Source organism: Solanum lycopersicum, chromosome 2, assembly GCF_036512215.1.
Source record: "Solanum lycopersicum chromosome 2, SLM_r2.1".
NCBI lineage: Eukaryota > Viridiplantae > Streptophyta > Magnoliopsida > Solanales > Solanaceae > Solanum > Solanum lycopersicum.
The window spans coordinates 51,896,682-51,913,086 of NC_090801.1; the positions used below are offsets into that span (position 1 = coordinate 51,896,682).

General features: G+C 34.5%; 2 protein-coding genes and 1 long non-coding RNA gene across 3 annotated transcripts; 2 read left to right on the forward strand and 1 right to left on the reverse strand.

Annotated features, from left to right (window-relative positions):
• Positions 1 to 1,654: 1,654 nt before the first annotated feature.
• LOC138341742 (uncharacterized) lies at positions 1,655 to 4,549 on the reverse strand. The gene is made up of 2 exons (XR_011214622.1): positions 4,022 to 4,549; positions 1,655 to 1,887 (listed from the first exon to the last, which is right to left on the reverse strand). It is a non-coding gene; the product is annotated as an uncharacterized lncRNA (long non-coding RNA).
• Positions 4,550 to 5,083: 534 nt separating this feature from the next.
• Positions 5,084 to 5,952, forward strand: LOC101246988 (large ribosomal subunit protein uL24z). The gene has a single exon (XM_004233410.5). The coding sequence runs from the start codon at positions 5,273 to 5,275 to the stop codon at positions 5,711 to 5,713; it is 441 nt and encodes a 146-aa protein (XP_004233458.1). The 5' UTR covers positions 5,084 to 5,272; the 3' UTR covers positions 5,714 to 5,952.
• A 722-nt stretch (positions 5,953 to 6,674) lies between these two features.
• LOC101246688 (calcium-transporting ATPase 2, plasma membrane-type-like) lies at positions 6,675 to 16,194 on the forward strand. Its single transcript, XM_004233409.5, has 7 exons — positions 6,675 to 10,925; positions 12,060 to 12,114; positions 12,193 to 14,144; positions 14,266 to 14,424; positions 14,919 to 15,090; positions 15,226 to 15,524; positions 15,617 to 16,194. The coding sequence occupies exons 1-7, from the start codon at positions 10,749 to 10,751 to the stop codon at positions 15,854 to 15,856; spliced, it is 3,054 nt and encodes a 1,017-aa protein (XP_004233457.1). The 5' UTR covers positions 6,675 to 10,748; the 3' UTR covers positions 15,857 to 16,194.
• The last annotated feature ends 211 nt before the right edge of the window (positions 16,195 to 16,405 follow it).

A 16,405-nucleotide genomic window follows, 5' to 3' on the forward strand; every position in this document is an offset into this window, starting at 1 on the left:
TAAAAATCATCATTTTAAATTTACTCATGTTAGGTGTAAACGAATTGTTTATACCATGTGATATATTTGTATTAAATAATTAACTAGTTAGCTCTGTTATTGAATTTTTTTTATAAATTTAAAAAATTATAACCGCGATTATTTATTTATTAAAGAGATATGGAGATATGGGATTAATCATTTAACACCTTAGGCAGGATATTTTAAAATCTTGGTTATGAACTGCAAATAATTTGCTCATCCGATAAATGGGATGAAAAATGATTATTTAATAGTTTTTGTATCAAGTGAAAAATTCATAACATGTTTATTTAATTTTTTATTCATTATTTTAATTAATGTTTCTCTTATTATATTTTTTACTTTTCAATATTTTTTGTTTCTAACGTGGTTACAGGTATATGATATATCTTCTGGGCTCTGGCAAGCAATGTGAATGTCATTGTTATGTCGCCGTCAACCTGCATATTAAATCAAAATCTGAAAAAATCAAAGATCACCTTCGATCATCATTCACTCTCCAATGACTTATTCCATTACTAAAATCTATAAAAAAAAATAAAAATTGAAAAGAGTAATGATGATTATAGAAAAAAAGATTTTGAAAAAAATAAGGGAAAAAACTCAAATATATCATCAAACTTTTAGAAAAGACTTATTATTTATACCATCAGTTAAAAGTTTAGCTCATTTATGTCAGTACCGTTAAAGAAAAGACTCATTTATGCCATTATTTTTTAATAATGGTTTTACAAATCCATTTTTGACACGTGACCAATTATAACTCGGTCACGTTATCAATTTTTTTTAATTAAAAAATCATAATTCTGAAAAAAATTGAATTATTTTTTTCATTTTTTAGTTAAATAAATTGATTACTTGGCCGAATTATAATTGGCCACGCATCAATTTTTTAATAAAAAATATAAAAATTCTAAATAAAAATTGATTTTTTTAAATTTTTAGTTAAAAAATTGATGACGTGGCTAAATTATAATTGATCACGTGTCAGAAATGGTTTTGCAAAACAATTGTTAAAAAATAATGGCATGAGTGAGCCTTTTCTTTAATAGTAATGACATAAATGAGACAAATTTTTAACGACATATTTGAGCCTTTTTCCAAAAAACAAAGGTAAAAAAGATGAGGAAAAAGGAAACAATTGAAAAATAAAAGATAAAATAAAGGTATGTTTATAAACGAGAAAATGATCCAAAACATACTCATGTTGCTTTATTTTGGTCCTTAATATATAACACATGATTGAAAATGGTCCTTAATGTATTACAAAAAAGTGTCCAATTTAGTTTTTTACCCTAAATTTAACAAAGATGTTAAAAAGAAGAAGGTAACGATGGTTCCCACGTTGTCACATTCGGGAAGTACTATCGGCGGCGGCGTCCTCGGAGAGAACTAGGACTAGCTCTTAGCATGCATCATTACATTTATAGGTTAAAAATGCGGAAATTTAAAACTTTTCATCTACACTACTTTATGAGGTTTATTTAGACCTCTAGCTTACAAATAATATATTTATATGGAGTATACATAGACCCTTCATATAAGAAAATTACATAGTCTTCTACTTTTATGTCTTAAAAGGGATATGTGTGTGTGTGTGTATATATATATATATATATATAACTAACTAACATAATCTTAAAAGGGATGTCTCATATTAAACCATCTAAACATAGTCAAACCAACATGGGCATAAGCCCTTACACAATGTAGAAATGCCACTTAGGGCTTACAACAATATCTTGAAACAACATGAATGAAAAAATTGTCTTTAGACTATAACAATGTAACATAGGTAGTGTGATAGAAAGACATCATCCTCGGAACATGAGGACATTCCCACTTGGAGAATGATTCCAAGCCTTCCTAAAAAAGTCGTCACAAACCCTTTAACGACCGAAACTTATAATGTTGGGAAAAAAAGGGAGAAATGAGGTTCGCACATCACTTGTATTAAGTATGGAATCATATGCACATACAACATAGAAATAATGCTAAAAAGGGACATTTCATTAAAGCATGGTAATTTATTTTGAAAACACCTTATGCACATTTAAGAACCAATACAAGTCAATAGTACATATCATTAAGTCAAGACTATGTACATCTCAAGACCAACAATATCAAGTCTAGTCAAGTCAACATGCATATCAACATAATTAATCACATAATCAAGACAACTCTATCATCAAGTTATAATATCAACAAGCATGTATAAAAGTTCATAACTTCATAACCAAAGCAAGATCATTACTCATGAACCCTCATCAAGTCCATTAGTGAAATGACTAAGTAAGACCCCACAAGCTCACTCAACAAAGTAAACCTAACAAGAACCACAAGTAATGCCCAACTTCACATACTATATCATTAAGAGTAAACATCATCATACTTTAGCAATAGAGATCAAACACATGTTCATAAATGAAACCAACATCACATAGTGTCATTAACATGTAAGATCATCATATACATATTATTTACATTGGCTTATAAATACATAAACACATAAGAACATCCTCCTAAGACTTCCCTCAAGGCTAACTAACTAGTGCAATGTATAGGTAGAGTTCATACCTCTACCTAGACTAAGCTGAACCCCTTAGGTCATCCTAGTTAGACTTCACTTTATTACTTCGTTGTACCTTTTGGGAACATCTTGCCTTAACCGACATAGACCACATGAGCTAATGTGAAATTCGATGTCATGGAACCCTACACCAAAAGACGGCGGACTTTAGGACTTTGTACATTTTTTGTCACCTAAGGTCTCTTTGTGAGAAGGTCCTTATTATTAATTGCGACAGTAGAAGGAAAGCCTATTGCAATTGATAAAACAACACAAGATTGTACTAGGCCAAGTATGATTAGGGTTAAGTAATTCTAGACCTACTAGACAAGCATCCAGATCATGTAAGACTACAAATTCTGGAGAAAGAATCGAATAAAATTATTGAGCATTATCAAATAATTATCTATGACAATCTTCCAATATATTGTACTAATTGTAAACATCAAGGACATGAGGATGAGGAAAATGAATGTTGTTTATTACTAGGGAAGACATTGTCATAAGGTGATCGTTTAATCGATGAAACTGGTGAAGATGTTGCCCTTACACAATCTGATTCTGAGGCTAAGAATATGAAACAATTAACGGGAGATGCACATTATTTTTTGAACTCTAAGAGTTGCGAAAATATATATCAAACGACCAATTGACGATCAAAATGTGGTGCAACAATTGGCTAGGAATCATAGTTCTTTGACTATAGTTGATGGAGTCTCAAAGCTGCATGGTGTAAGTACTAATGAGTTTGGGGGTGATACGTTAGTGGATTCAACTCCTAAATCTACTTTGATTGGTGAAGAGGTAATAAAAGAGGGTGTGGACCATCAAGTAATACCCGAAGCTTCAATTTTACCGAATGAAAATTCTGCTCAGACTATTGAGAATGATTTGAAAGCCGATGTTTCTGGCATTGAGAATTCAAATTGCGAAAATCTTTAAATGAGGTCCCCTAACATGTTGAAAAATTGGTATGTTTAGCCATGGAACAGTGTTTTGGGAAGCGAGAAGCGGAAAAAAGCGACGAGGGCTTGCTTCACAGAAGCGAGAAGCGTGAAGCGAAGTGCGCGCTTTTTTTTTTAAAAAGGCGACAGTTAGTATAAAAATAAAAAAATATTAAATAACTAAAAAGAGGTAATATAGTCTTAGATTGAAAGAAATTACTTAGACAAAAATACTCACAAGTCATAACATATAAAGCAAAAAATCAAAAACATAATTAAATCACAAAATACTACAAACAAAAGGAAGTTTCAGAAAATAATAAAAAAAGGCTGCTAGCATACACACTGATCACCAAAAAAAAAAAAAAGAATTGAAAAAAAAAACAGAGGCAGCAGTCAGTAAGAACTAAGAAGAAAAGAGCAGGCAGCAGAGAATAGAGATGAAGAAAAGAAGAGAAGAAGAAGAAAAAAGAGATGAACAAATTACCTGCAGGCCTCAGTCGAGATCTTGAGGAGAGAAAGAAGGGAGGCAGCCAGCAGCCTCAGTCGAGATCTTCACGAGAAAAATAAGGGCGGCAGCCAGCAGCCTCAGTCGAGAGCTTCAGGAGAGAGAAGGGAAAGAAAGTCGTGAGGAGAGAAGGGAAAAGAGTCGCGAGGAGAGAAGGGAAAGAAGAGTTGTGAGGAGAGAGAAGTTATATTTCAATTTTTTTTAAAAAAAACCTAATTTTTTTAAAAAAATCCTAATTGTCGTTTTTTTTAAAATAAAAAGCGTGCTTTTTTGCGTTTTTTCCTCAGCGTCGCTTCTCGCTTCTTCCTCTGAAGCGAGTGCTTTTTTCAAATCGCCTCGCTTCAAGTTAAAAAAGCGCACAAAGGTCGCCTCACTTTGAAGCGCGCTTTTCTGCGCTTTTAACAACACTGCCATGGAAATTGTAATTTCAACTCCTATGAATATGAGTGAGGACATTTATGGCTCATTAGTAATAATGCTAGACAAGGATTTAAAAACAGGAAGAGGAACTAGTAGAAAAGATAACTGAAACATGGTCTTACGTAGGGAGATATCCTCTAAAGTTTCTCCTGGGTAGCAAAGTAATTCCTCAAATAACCTATTATGCTCGGATAGTTTTGATATTTTCTTGAAGGATACCATAAAAGATGATAATGTTATGACTCCAACATTAATATTAAACATTTTTAATCCTGAAGTAAATAAGATTGTACAAAATGTGAGGTGGATCTATTGATCGGTCATGTCATATAGGCCCGAGTTGGACATCCAATTGTTTCGATTTGAATCATCCGGAGAATGCAATGCCTGCCATGATACTCAAATTCAATTTAACAATCAAGCCACCCATAGTCACTTTGAACACCTTAGCTCACGAGGTTTCTACCCAATCTTTAGTGTCGTTTGGAAAATTTCGAAGTGAATCTGGACAGCTGATTTTTTCCAAAGGGAATGACCAAGATTTGGTGAAAGGAGAGAGATTGTTTCGAAAACGAATTAAGAAAAATACTACAAAGTAGAATAACCAATTAGAAATAGAGAAATAATAAATTTTCCCAGACATATGCAACACCAGAGCCCAAAAGTAAGCCCAACATATCGGCCTCTGAAAGCTGAAAAATCCAACTTTAAACCCTAGCTTCTCGAGCCCACCATTTATATTTTCTTCTTCTCCATCGGCTGCCATTCGCAGAGAAGCAGAGGAGGAAGCGACAGAGGAAGCAGCAAAATATGAAGTACAATCCAAGAGTATCCTCCTCTCGCCGGAAGAGCAGGAAGGCTCATTTCACGGCGCCTTCAAGTGCGCGCCGGATTTTAATGAGCGCACCCTTATCGTCCGAGTTACGTGTAAAGTACAACGTAAGATCTATGCCGGTGAGGAAAGATGACGAAGTTCAGGTTGTTCGTGGAACTTACAAGGGCCGTGACGGGAAAGTTGTCCAAGTGTACCGTAAGAAATGGGTGATCCACATTGAACGTATAACCAGAGAGAAGGTCAATGGATCTACTGTGAACGTTGGTATTCATCCTTCGAAGGTTGTTGTTACAAAGCTAAGGCTTGACAAAGACAGGAGATCACTACTCGACCGCAAGGCTAAGGGACGAGCTGCTGCTGACAAGGACAAGGGCACTAAGTTCACTTCTGAGGATATCATGCAGAAAATCGATTGATTTTTCACTCATTTTGTCTGGTATTGCTATTTTAGCTAAAGAGAATTTATATCAGTCCGTTTCAGTTCATTAGTGACATTTAATTTTGTTGAAGTTTCTGTTTTTGCTTAAATCAATGATGATGATACTTCAGAACTCCATAACATAGTTAGATTATTATGTTAGCTACTATATTCGACTGTTGGCTGTACCTGTAATTCTGCTCAAACACTCATGAATGATGCTGTTTAGCCGAGTGACTCGCGCTGGTGCTTAGTATGTATTTTACACAAGAAGCATTATAGCTTTGGAACTTTTCTAGTTAAATTATGATATTTTAGAGTATCCACATAGGGTGAACTTGAATCATTTGATATCCATTAGAAGTTGCTTTCTGAACCATGGACGATAGGATATACTATATGATTATCATCCATGTGAGCTTTGAAAACCATCAATATTTCTAAGCTTTTGGTGAACAATAACTACATGCCTGGTGTAATTCCACAGAGTGGAGTTTGGGAGCAGGGGCAGACTAGAGGTAGTCAAGGAATTATATTGTATGTGTAAAGTATTTTATAGAATTTTTATGTCTATAAATGATTTTGAACCTCCTAAATGTTGGCTTAGTGGTTGTGGGGCTGAAGCTCAACTTGAGGTTCCAAGATCAAATCTGAGGCTTTATTTTTTTCCATGCCCCTTAATGGACTAGATTCGCCATTGTTGGTGAGGTTAGAGTACACATTGACCTTTTCTCTACATTGTAGAGAAGCTTTAGTGAACCTATGTTCGAATTGGGGCAAACATAATAAACACCTCTAATGTACACTTCTCAATGTGTAGAATTGCTGGTTGGAATTGTGCTTTATATTTTTATGAGGCTTCTTATTTTCTGTTCTATCAACCTAGTGTTTTGTTTTTCATTTGAGCTCTCAACCATGCTCTGTTTGAATAGTAGGCATATTGGTGATGAATGATTTTTCGGAGTGGTGGGAGTGGAAGTAGAGCTAGGTTGTTTGAGTAGCTACTATATCTTTTTAGTTGAAGTTAGTTTACGTTAAGTTAATCATTCTGTATGCTACTTGGAAATAGTTTCCAATTAGTATGGCATACTTCTAAAATTTATTCATTATCTTGATACTTTCCAGTTTTATGCATTTTTGTAGAGGTCGTCTCTTAGCCAAGTGGTAGTGTGTTTTACTGCTAACTGGGATTTTTACTAGTTAGACTTGTATGACTTTCTTGAGATGCTAAAAGGTTGGTGATTTCAAATGTGTTATACCTTGCTGATACAGGTGCAAGTAGATGATCTTACCTGGAAATTACTGAGATTAGGTTATTTAGATATGCTGCTTTTTGAGTGCTCTACCACTATGTGTTTTCAATTTTCAGTTTTGTATGGTCAGTGTTTCTTTAGCCCTCTGGTCATGAAAAGTCTCAGTGGTCAGTTCAGTCAGCTATGTAGCAACTTGAAAAGTTTACAGAACTCATCTTCAAAAGTATTGTTGGAAGGCAATTTTGATATTTTATTCTCTTGTCCATTTGTAGTCATTTTCTAGCTATATTGGCCTATTTTGATCAATAGGCAAGTGTTTATTGTCCCTCTTGTCAACTTCGTCTCAGCTATCTGTCTTTATTCTTTGACAACTATTATGGGCATATATTTTTGTGTTTAAGCTGTTGAATGAAATGTTTGTTTTGTTGAACCCTTGGGGGTGGCTCAAATGGTTTGGCTTGGGTCTTCCATAATGGAGGGTTTAGTTCAAACCCCCTTGCCTGCCCTTGTTGTCGAGCTTGTTACACGGGGTTGCCTAGTGCAGTCTACCTTTCTTTTGTAGTTTGAGAGCTATTGCACTGGATTGGTATTTATTCCTCTGTACTAAAAGGATAGTTGCTGTGGGTTCTTTGTGGAATCATATATGAAGCTGTAAATTGCTCAAATTCCCCTTTTATGTCTTCCACCTCCTGCTCAGATCAGCATTACCTGCTAATGGGAAATGCCATGGATATATACTCTATACGATTAAAGCAAGATATGGATGGGCCCTCTGCTTATTTACCTACTAAAAACCGTCATCCTACCTTCAAGATATAGGGTGAGGTTTTTGTGCACTCTCAACTCTCTCCCACTTGTGTGCTTCCATCAACTGTTTAATTGTCCATGTCCTACTGAAAGCTTTTTCCCCCTTCTCTGATGTGTACATACATACTTTTGGGAATATAACTAATTTAAAGTTGTGCTTTAATTCTTACTTTGGTGTAAAATTGTCTCACCAAAGGGGATTCCATCCTAGGTCTCGAAGGTAAGTATTATAAATTATCACATGGATTGAGAGATGCACAACTGTTACGTATAATGGTACATCATTGTGCTGGAAAAGGAATTATTTAAAGATGAAATATGAAATTATTTGTGTTTGACTGAATTTTTGATTTTGATACATGTAGTCTTGTTATCTAAAGCTCCTTTTAAAAGTTCTTTGAAGAATAATTATGTTAAAATTCTAAATTATCCAAATAATTACAAGGAAAAACTGTGTTTTCTATTATTGAATGTATCAACCACTATAGGTTTATTTTTGTAGAATTTCAAATAATGATTTTAAATTAGATTAATTTGAAGTTGGAATTTTGTCTGGACATGGAATTTGCCTGATCCTGCTTATTTAGTGAAAATTTGGTGGATCAGAGACCTATTTGTTCGATCTAATTTGTTTTGGTGCAAGTTGTACCTAAAGTTTAGGAGTTAAATTAAAGCAATATATTTCAGTTCTTGCAGCATAAGTTTATAGGAAATAAGTTATGTTTTTTATGACATAATTTGTTGTTTAATTTTATATATAATTTAACAAATAAATGCATGCGTAGGGGGTGGATGGGAATAAAAAGACCATTTCTGATAACCAACATGCTTACCATGATATTTTATACTAACTACTACGAGAGCATTGTCATTAAGGTTTTTAATTAGAAATTAAAATAAGAAAGTGCTCATCAGATCTTAAATTTAGAAGTGTCAAAACAACAAATCTCTTGTGATTTGGCTTATAAACTTTTGGCATGGAGCAGTTAGACACACGTTTTGTTTCGAATGAGATAGCGCGAATAATGTTGCATTTTTTAACTATTAACTTTGAAAGAAATGGAATCCACGACGAAATTACAAAAAAGTTAGGTGTTGGACCACACACACAACGTAACGTATACCAAAAAAAAAAAAGAAGACCAGAAAAGTAGTAGTCGTATTTAAGTGAAAGAAAGAAAAAGAAGGTTCTCTACTTCCGCGTAAATGCCGTGTCTGACAGAACGCGTAACATATTGATTACTACCCTCCACTTCAGCTTAAAAGCAACATAGCACAATAATTAATTTGAGATATATATAAATATATATTTAATTTAATAAATAAATTTATGTGTCCTACGTAGTATCTTATATATATATATATATTTATCGTAAGATATACATACTTATTTATTTAACTTTATATAAATTTAATACTTATTATGCAAATCAAAAGTTGAAGCATATAAATATCAGCTAAAATCAAGTTAAATAGTACATTTTTATATGAAAAAATTACATGTATTATTGCATTTTTAATAAATAATTACTGATTTTAGTGATATATTTTATGTATTACAATTTATAACAATACTATGTTAAATATGTCATATATGTATCAAAAGTGAATTATGTATGCAATATATATGAATTATAATTGTTTTGTTGAAATATATTATGTTTATTTGATAAAAATTTGACACATTATATTATAAGTGTATTAAAATGTGTGATGAACATATTATCCACCATTAAAACTTATATTGTATGTGAATAATAAATTGTTCTTTGTAATACGATTCAAACTTGTATTGTAAATGAATTAAAAGTGATCAAGTGAAAAAAAATGCTGTAAATGATAAATATTTTTTTGTAGTATATTTATGTAGGTTTCCCTTTATATATTATGTTATAAATAAATAAAAATTTCTTGTTCAAAATTTATATTCTCACCCTTTCATATTAATTTAATTTCTGAGACAATTTTTATTTATTAAATTAACTTAATTGTTCAATTTTTAAGACTACTTTTACAGTGTTTTTTAAATTTTATCCTTCATTAGTTAGTATGTGAATTAATTATTAATTAATATTTAATTATTTTAAAAAAAATTCACAACAATTAACAAGGATAAAAATTAGAAAAGTGAAATTCAATTTATGTCTTAATCTACTTTTCTTAAAGAGCGTAAAATACCTTAAAATTATATTAATATGAAATAAAATAATAATAATTCATTATCTGTGGTCCGTTTGGATATGCCGTACTATTAATATGAATGTCCAAACATTAATTGGAAACTACGATTTTATATTACATGTAATGCTCAAATATCTCTATCTCCTATTAACAAATATTTATAAGTTTTTAGTTTTGCTGAACTTAAAAATCATAATTTTAACATACATAATTAAATATTTTTTCTGTCCAAATAACCTAATTGATGTTCAAATATCTCTGTCAACCTACATATTTATAATTTTAGTCTATGAAACAAAAACATGTTATAAATACAAAATAAATTAATAGAAATATCACATCAATAATTGCTTTTAGAGCATTGACCCCACAATTCCATTGACCCCTTCCTTTTTGATCACCAATACCATAAAACAAGGAATAAAAATTGAAAATGTAGTGATTAACACAGCTTATTTCTTCATGTCCATTGGCCATCAAACCTTTTAACACTTTCTCTTCCCCAAAATTCGGATCCTTTCTTCTTCCCTCTCTGAATCCTTCATCCATTTTTGTTTGTTCAATTTCCCCTAAATTTGTAGGTTTGTTCTTGCACCAAACTCCTCCATTTCGTTTCAGTTTCTACACAATGTGTGGGAACCTTCCTAATCCCTTTTAACTTTTTTTTTTTCACCGTGTAGGACACACAGGTTTTTGTACTTTGTTTGAACCCTCTAAAGTTCATTCTGTATATATATATATATATATGTATGTATTTCATTGTTTTGTAAAACAGAGAAATTAAGAACAAGTATGGAAAGCTATTTGAATGAAAATTTTGGAGATGTGAAGCCGAAGCACTCTTCGGAGGAAGTGCTGAAGCGATGGAGGAGCCTTTGTGGTGTTGTCAAGAACCCTAAACGTCGGTTTCGTTTCACTGCTAATCTATCCAAGCGTTATGAGGCTGCTGCAATGCGACGTACTAATCATGTACAGACCCTTCTCTCTCATTTTACTCTTTCTGTTTTTCAGTTCCCCTTCTTCACTAACCTTGACCTTGTACACTCCCTCTTAACATTAGATGTGTATTGTATCAAACTAATTTTATTGCTGATGTTTTGAAACTCTAAATTTTGTTTTTGTATGTAGTTGTTTAATATCGAGGATAGAAACAGAAAAATATAGTAAAATTTGATTTTGTAAATTGGACAAGTAAATTGAAACAACTATTTTTAGTATCTGTGTTAAGTCAGAGGAACTAGCTTTTCTTTATGTCTGCTGAAATTTGAACCCTGATCTCTTGTGAGTTCCACCATGACTTGAGGATAAACTAGCCTAATGTGTGAGCATAATTGGTTGAATACTTGAAGAAGAAAAGGGCTGTGTAAGAATGATAATAAAAAAAGTCAAAATTACTACATGAATTACTCATATTGATATGTATGATTCATGTAACCTATCTCAAGTAGTACTAGTTTCTTTCACTTAAGTTCTAAATTAGTGACTGATGTGTTTGAAGATACACGTAAAAATAATGAATATACAGAGCTTTCGACATGCTTTTTTGGTCAAGCTCATCGCACGGGCTTGTCTAGTGCGGTTTATAATTTGCGGATGGAGCGGGCTTTAACCTATGACACCCAAAGAGTAGATTGCATGGTTCCTTGTCAAAAAAATAAATAACCAAAGCTTTCAGTAGTCCTGCTGACTTTTTTTTTCCCAGTGTCAATATTTATCTGTAGTCTTCACTTCTATCCTGTTCCAATCAGCTTTATTCGTGCTGTTGGACTTGCCTCGCCTTTTACATTCAACATATTGTTATCATTCCTCCTAAAGCAAGGACCTTTTCAGGAGGAAATTCTACTATTAACAATGTATAAAGCTGTTATTGTTTGATGGGATCATATTCTTGTTTGTCACTTCTTCTTGAAGCAGTTCCACTTGCTAATGTCATTTTAAGGAAGACTTATTCTCTTGCCTGATTTTATGTGACTGATACTGTTGATTTAGGGATGCATTTGAATTTACAACAACATGGTGATAGGATTGAGTTGGGATGCATTTAGATTTGCTTCACCAATTTCATATGGTAAAACCTCTAAGCCTTTTTTTTTTATGTTACAGGAGAAACTAAGGGTAGCAGTTCTGGTTTCAAAGGCTGCATTTCAGTTTATACAAGGTGAATATATAATTTTTTTCTTTCTTTCTGTTTAGTTACCTCTTAAGATGTTCTTAGATCAATTCTTCAAAATGGCAGGCATGCAACCAAGTGATTACAGTGTACCAAAGGAAGTTGAAGGCGCCGGTTTTCAAATTGACGCTGACGAGCTAGCATCTGTTGTTGAAAGCCATGATCTGAAAAAAGTCAAATTTCATGGAGGAGTGGATGGGATTGCAAATAAGCTGTCCACGTCAAGTACCGATGGGATTTCTACTGATAATGAAACTGCCCTAACTCGCAGACAGGAACTTTTTGGAATTAACAAATTCCAAGAAAGTGAAGCTCGGAGCTTTTGGTTGTTTGTCTGGGAAGCTCTTCAAGACATGACTCTTATGATCCTTGGTGCATGTGCTTTTGTTTCTCTGATTGTTGGCATTGTAATGGAGGGATGGCCTGTGGGGGCCCATGATGGTCTTGGTATTGTAGCTAGTATTTTGCTGGTGGTCTTTGTTACAGCAACAAGTGATTATCGCCAATCCTTGCAGTTCAGAGACCTTGACAAAGAGAAGAAAAAGATATCTATCCAGGTTACTAGGAATGGATACAGACAAAAGATGTCCATTTATGATCTAGTTCCTGGTGACATAGTTCATCTTGCAATAGGAGATCAAGTCCCTGCAGATGGACTCTTTCTTTCAGGATTTTCTGTTTTAATTGATGAATCCAGCTTGACGGGAGAAAGTGAGCCAGTAATGGTCAATGCTCAAAATCCATTTCTTCTTTCTGGAACTAAGGTCCAAGATGGTTCTTGCAAGATGTTGGTTACAACAGTTGGGATGAGGACTCAGTGGGGAAAACTGATAGCAACACTCAGTGAAGGCGGAGATGATGAAACTCCATTACAGGTTAAACTGAATGGAGTGGCAACAATCATTGGAAAGATAGGCCTTTTCTTTGCTGTAGTGACTTTTGCTGTACTCTTGCAAAAAATGTTCGGCCGAAAACTGCTAGAGGGGTCCCACTGGAGCTGGTCTGGGGAAGAAGCTAGGGAAGTCTTGGAATACTTTGCCATTGCAGTTACCATTGTGGTTGTTGCAGTTCCTGAGGGACTTCCCTTGGCTGTGACCTTAAGCCTTGCTTTTGCCATGAAAAAGATGATGAATGATAAGGCACTTGTCCGCCATCTAGCAGCTTGCGAGACAATGGGATCAGCTACAACCATCTGTAGTGATAAAACTGGGACTCTAACAACCAACCGCATGACTGTAGTGAAAACATGCTTCTGTATGAATGTCAATGATGTGAGCAAACCAGGTGATGCATCTGCACTATGTTCTGAACTTGAAAAATCTGTGGTCAAAACTTTGCTGCAGTCGATTTTTAACAACACGAGTGGAGAAGTTGTAGCTACCAAGGGCAAGAAGCGTGAGATGTTGGGAACCCCAACTGAGACTGCTATATTGGAGTTCGGTTTAGCACTTGGTGGAGATTTTCTAGCAGAACGACAAGCAGGAAAGCTCATAAAAATCGAACCGTTCAACTCTACTAAGAAGCGGATGAGTGTGGTACTTGAGCTTCCTGAAGGAGGTTTAAGGGCTCATACCAAAGGCGCTTCAGAAATTATTTTGGCTGCCTGTGACAAAGTAGTCAACTCAGATGGTGACGTTGTTTCCTTGGATGAAACATTAAGAAATAATCTTAATGCCACCATTGAGCAGTTTGCTACTGAAGCTCTTCGTACCTTGTGTCTTGCCTATATTGATCTGGAAAATGGATTCTCTCCTAATGATGCTATTCCACTGTCTGGGTTCACTTGCATAGGTATTGTAGGTATAAAGGATCCCGTTCGTCCTGGAGTCAAGGAGTCTGTTGCACTTTGTCGTTCAGCAGGGGTGACTGTTCGGATGGTCACTGGAGATAACATTAATACTGCAAAAGCCATAGCTAGGGAATGTGGTATACTGACAGATGATGGCATCGCTATTGAAGGACCAGTTTTCCGGGAAATGAGTCAAGAGGAAATGCTTAAAGTGATTCCCAAAATTCAGGTACTGTAGTCATATTTCGTTTGTTGGAGAATGAAGTCATTATTGCAGGAGAATTCTTCTGGAAAAGTTCCACCCTAGTTGTGATTTCTCATTTAAGAAGACACTCTTTCTACTTCTTCAGGTGATGGCTAGGTCTTCTCCACTAGACAAACACACATTGGTAAAGCAATTGCGGACAACATTCAATGAAGTTGTTGCAGTCACTGGTGATGGGACCAACGATGCTCCTGCACTTCATGAAGCAGATATTGGACTTGCAATGGGCATTGCTGGAACTGAGGTGAATACAATAATTTCATTCCTTTTAGTTCATTTTAACCACAATCCATTGTCTGGATTCTTTATTAAGTACCAAATTGTCATTGCATGAGAGTTGAGATGGTTAAATGCACAATCAATTTTAGAACTACAAGTACAGTAGGACTGTAAATAGGAAGCAGGAGAATTAATTCACTACTTGCTTTTGCATTTTATTGTCTGGATCATTTTTTTCCAATAGGCAATGCTTCTAATGCTCGCAACAACTGCCCCAGAATATTTTTTTTCCTAGTGAGTAAATTAAAGGACTATTAAATGACAAATGAATTTTATGAAAAATAAGATGGGGATATGCGTCTGTCTTGGGGGGGGGGGGGCAACAAAAAGGAAATGAATTATGTCCCTCTTAGCTGTTCAGTTTCTAAGCCCACTGATTCTATATTGCAAAATTTTCCAGATAATACAAATTAGTTTGAGATGTAATATCATTGACCTTCCCCTGACTTTTCGTTTCAGGTTGCCAAAGAGAGTGCTGATGTTATCATACTGGATGATAACTTCTCTACAATTGTTACTGTAGCTAAATGGGGACGCTCTGTCTACATAAATATTCAGAAATTTGTTCAGTTTCAGCTGACTGTTAATATTGTTGCATTGGTAGTTAACTTCGCTTCAGCTTGTGTGACAGGTCAGGAGCCCTTTTCCTCTTGTTCTACCATTCTTTCAAATGTTTTTCTGTTTAGTCATATTTGCTGAATAGCCAATCAAAATGCATTTCTTTTGCTCACTCCTATGTTTTTTTTTTTTTGGAACTATGCTTCAGGGAGCGCTCCTCTTACCGCTGTTCAACTTCTGTGGGTCAACATGATCATGGATACCTTAGGAGCACTTGCTTTAGCAACAGAGCCCCCTAATGACGAACTAATGAAAAGAGCACCAGTAGGGAGGAAAGGAAACTTTATCAGCAACGTGATGTGGAGAAATATCTTGGGCCAATCTTTATATCAGTTCTTAGTTATATGGTTCCTACAAGTATATGGGAAAACAATATTTCGTCTTGATGGCCCGGATGCTAACCTTATCCTCAACACAATTATTTTCAACTCGTTCGTCTTCTGCCAGGTAAATTACAAACATTTTAAAAGTTTAGTGAAGTCTTGATTTCGAGTACCACATGCATGGTTTACCTGACACATTTGTGGCTCTAAATGCAGCTTTTCAATGAAGTGAACTCCCGAGAGATGGAAAAAATTGAGGTTTGGGAAGGCATACTGGATAACTATGTATTTGTGACAGTTATCGGTGTAACTCTCTTCTTCCAAATCATAATCATCGAATACCTGGGGACATTTGCTAACACTACTCCCCTCTCATTTGCTCAATGGTTCGTTAGTGTATTTTTCGGGTTCTTGGGCATGCCAATTGCTGTACACTTGAAAAAGATGCAGATATGAAGTCCATAGTGTTGTCATATCTTCTGTACAATCACTTGAAGGAGGAGCTGTTAATAGTAACTCACTCTACTTGGTAGCAAAATGACCTCTTGGCTCAACTAGGAGGAAACGAAGTAACAAATCTTGGTCCATTGTAGGCATCACTAACACAGTTGTAAGATACCAATTTTTTCCTTCTATTTCTCTGTTTTTTCTTTGTATTGAAGAAACAAAAGGAGGTAAATCTGTGTCTTAGGATATCATGCTCAAACTTGTAAAGCAATTTCTTGTAGTTCGCTTCAATTTCAGTGCATAGAAACAGTGCTGATCCTTCAAACTATGAAATTTTTTCGCGTTGAGCTTTGCTTCTGTTTCCTTGTTACTTTTTGTTAAATCTGATTATAGCTGCTTAAAAGATTTCTGATTAAAAACTCTTGAGCAAGTTATGCTTTAATCTAAGCATATAATCTTCTTGGAAGATTTCTTAGTAGGTTTATGAAATTTGGGTTCACTATTAGAACCTATGATATACTTGAATATGTCATCTTTATATTTAGTTTGATGAAACTT

Excerpts from the sequence above, each read along its gene's own strand:
- LOC101246988 (XM_004233410.5), top strand. The coding sequence starts at position 5,273 with ATGAAGTACAATCCAAGAGTATCCTCCTCTCGCCGGAAGAGCAGGAAG.
- LOC101246688 (XM_004233409.5), top strand. The coding sequence starts at position 10,749 with ATGGAAAGCTATTTGAATGAAAATTTTGGAGATGTGAAGCCGAAGCAC. Across the intron at positions 14,145-14,265 it reads AAGTGATTCCCAAAATTCAG|GTGATGGCTAGGTCTTCTCC; the intron begins GTACTGTAGTCA and ends CTACTTCTTCAG. Across the intron at positions 14,425-14,918 it reads TGGGCATTGCTGGAACTGAG|GTTGCCAAAGAGAGTGCTGA; the intron begins GTGAATACAATA and ends TTTTCGTTTCAG.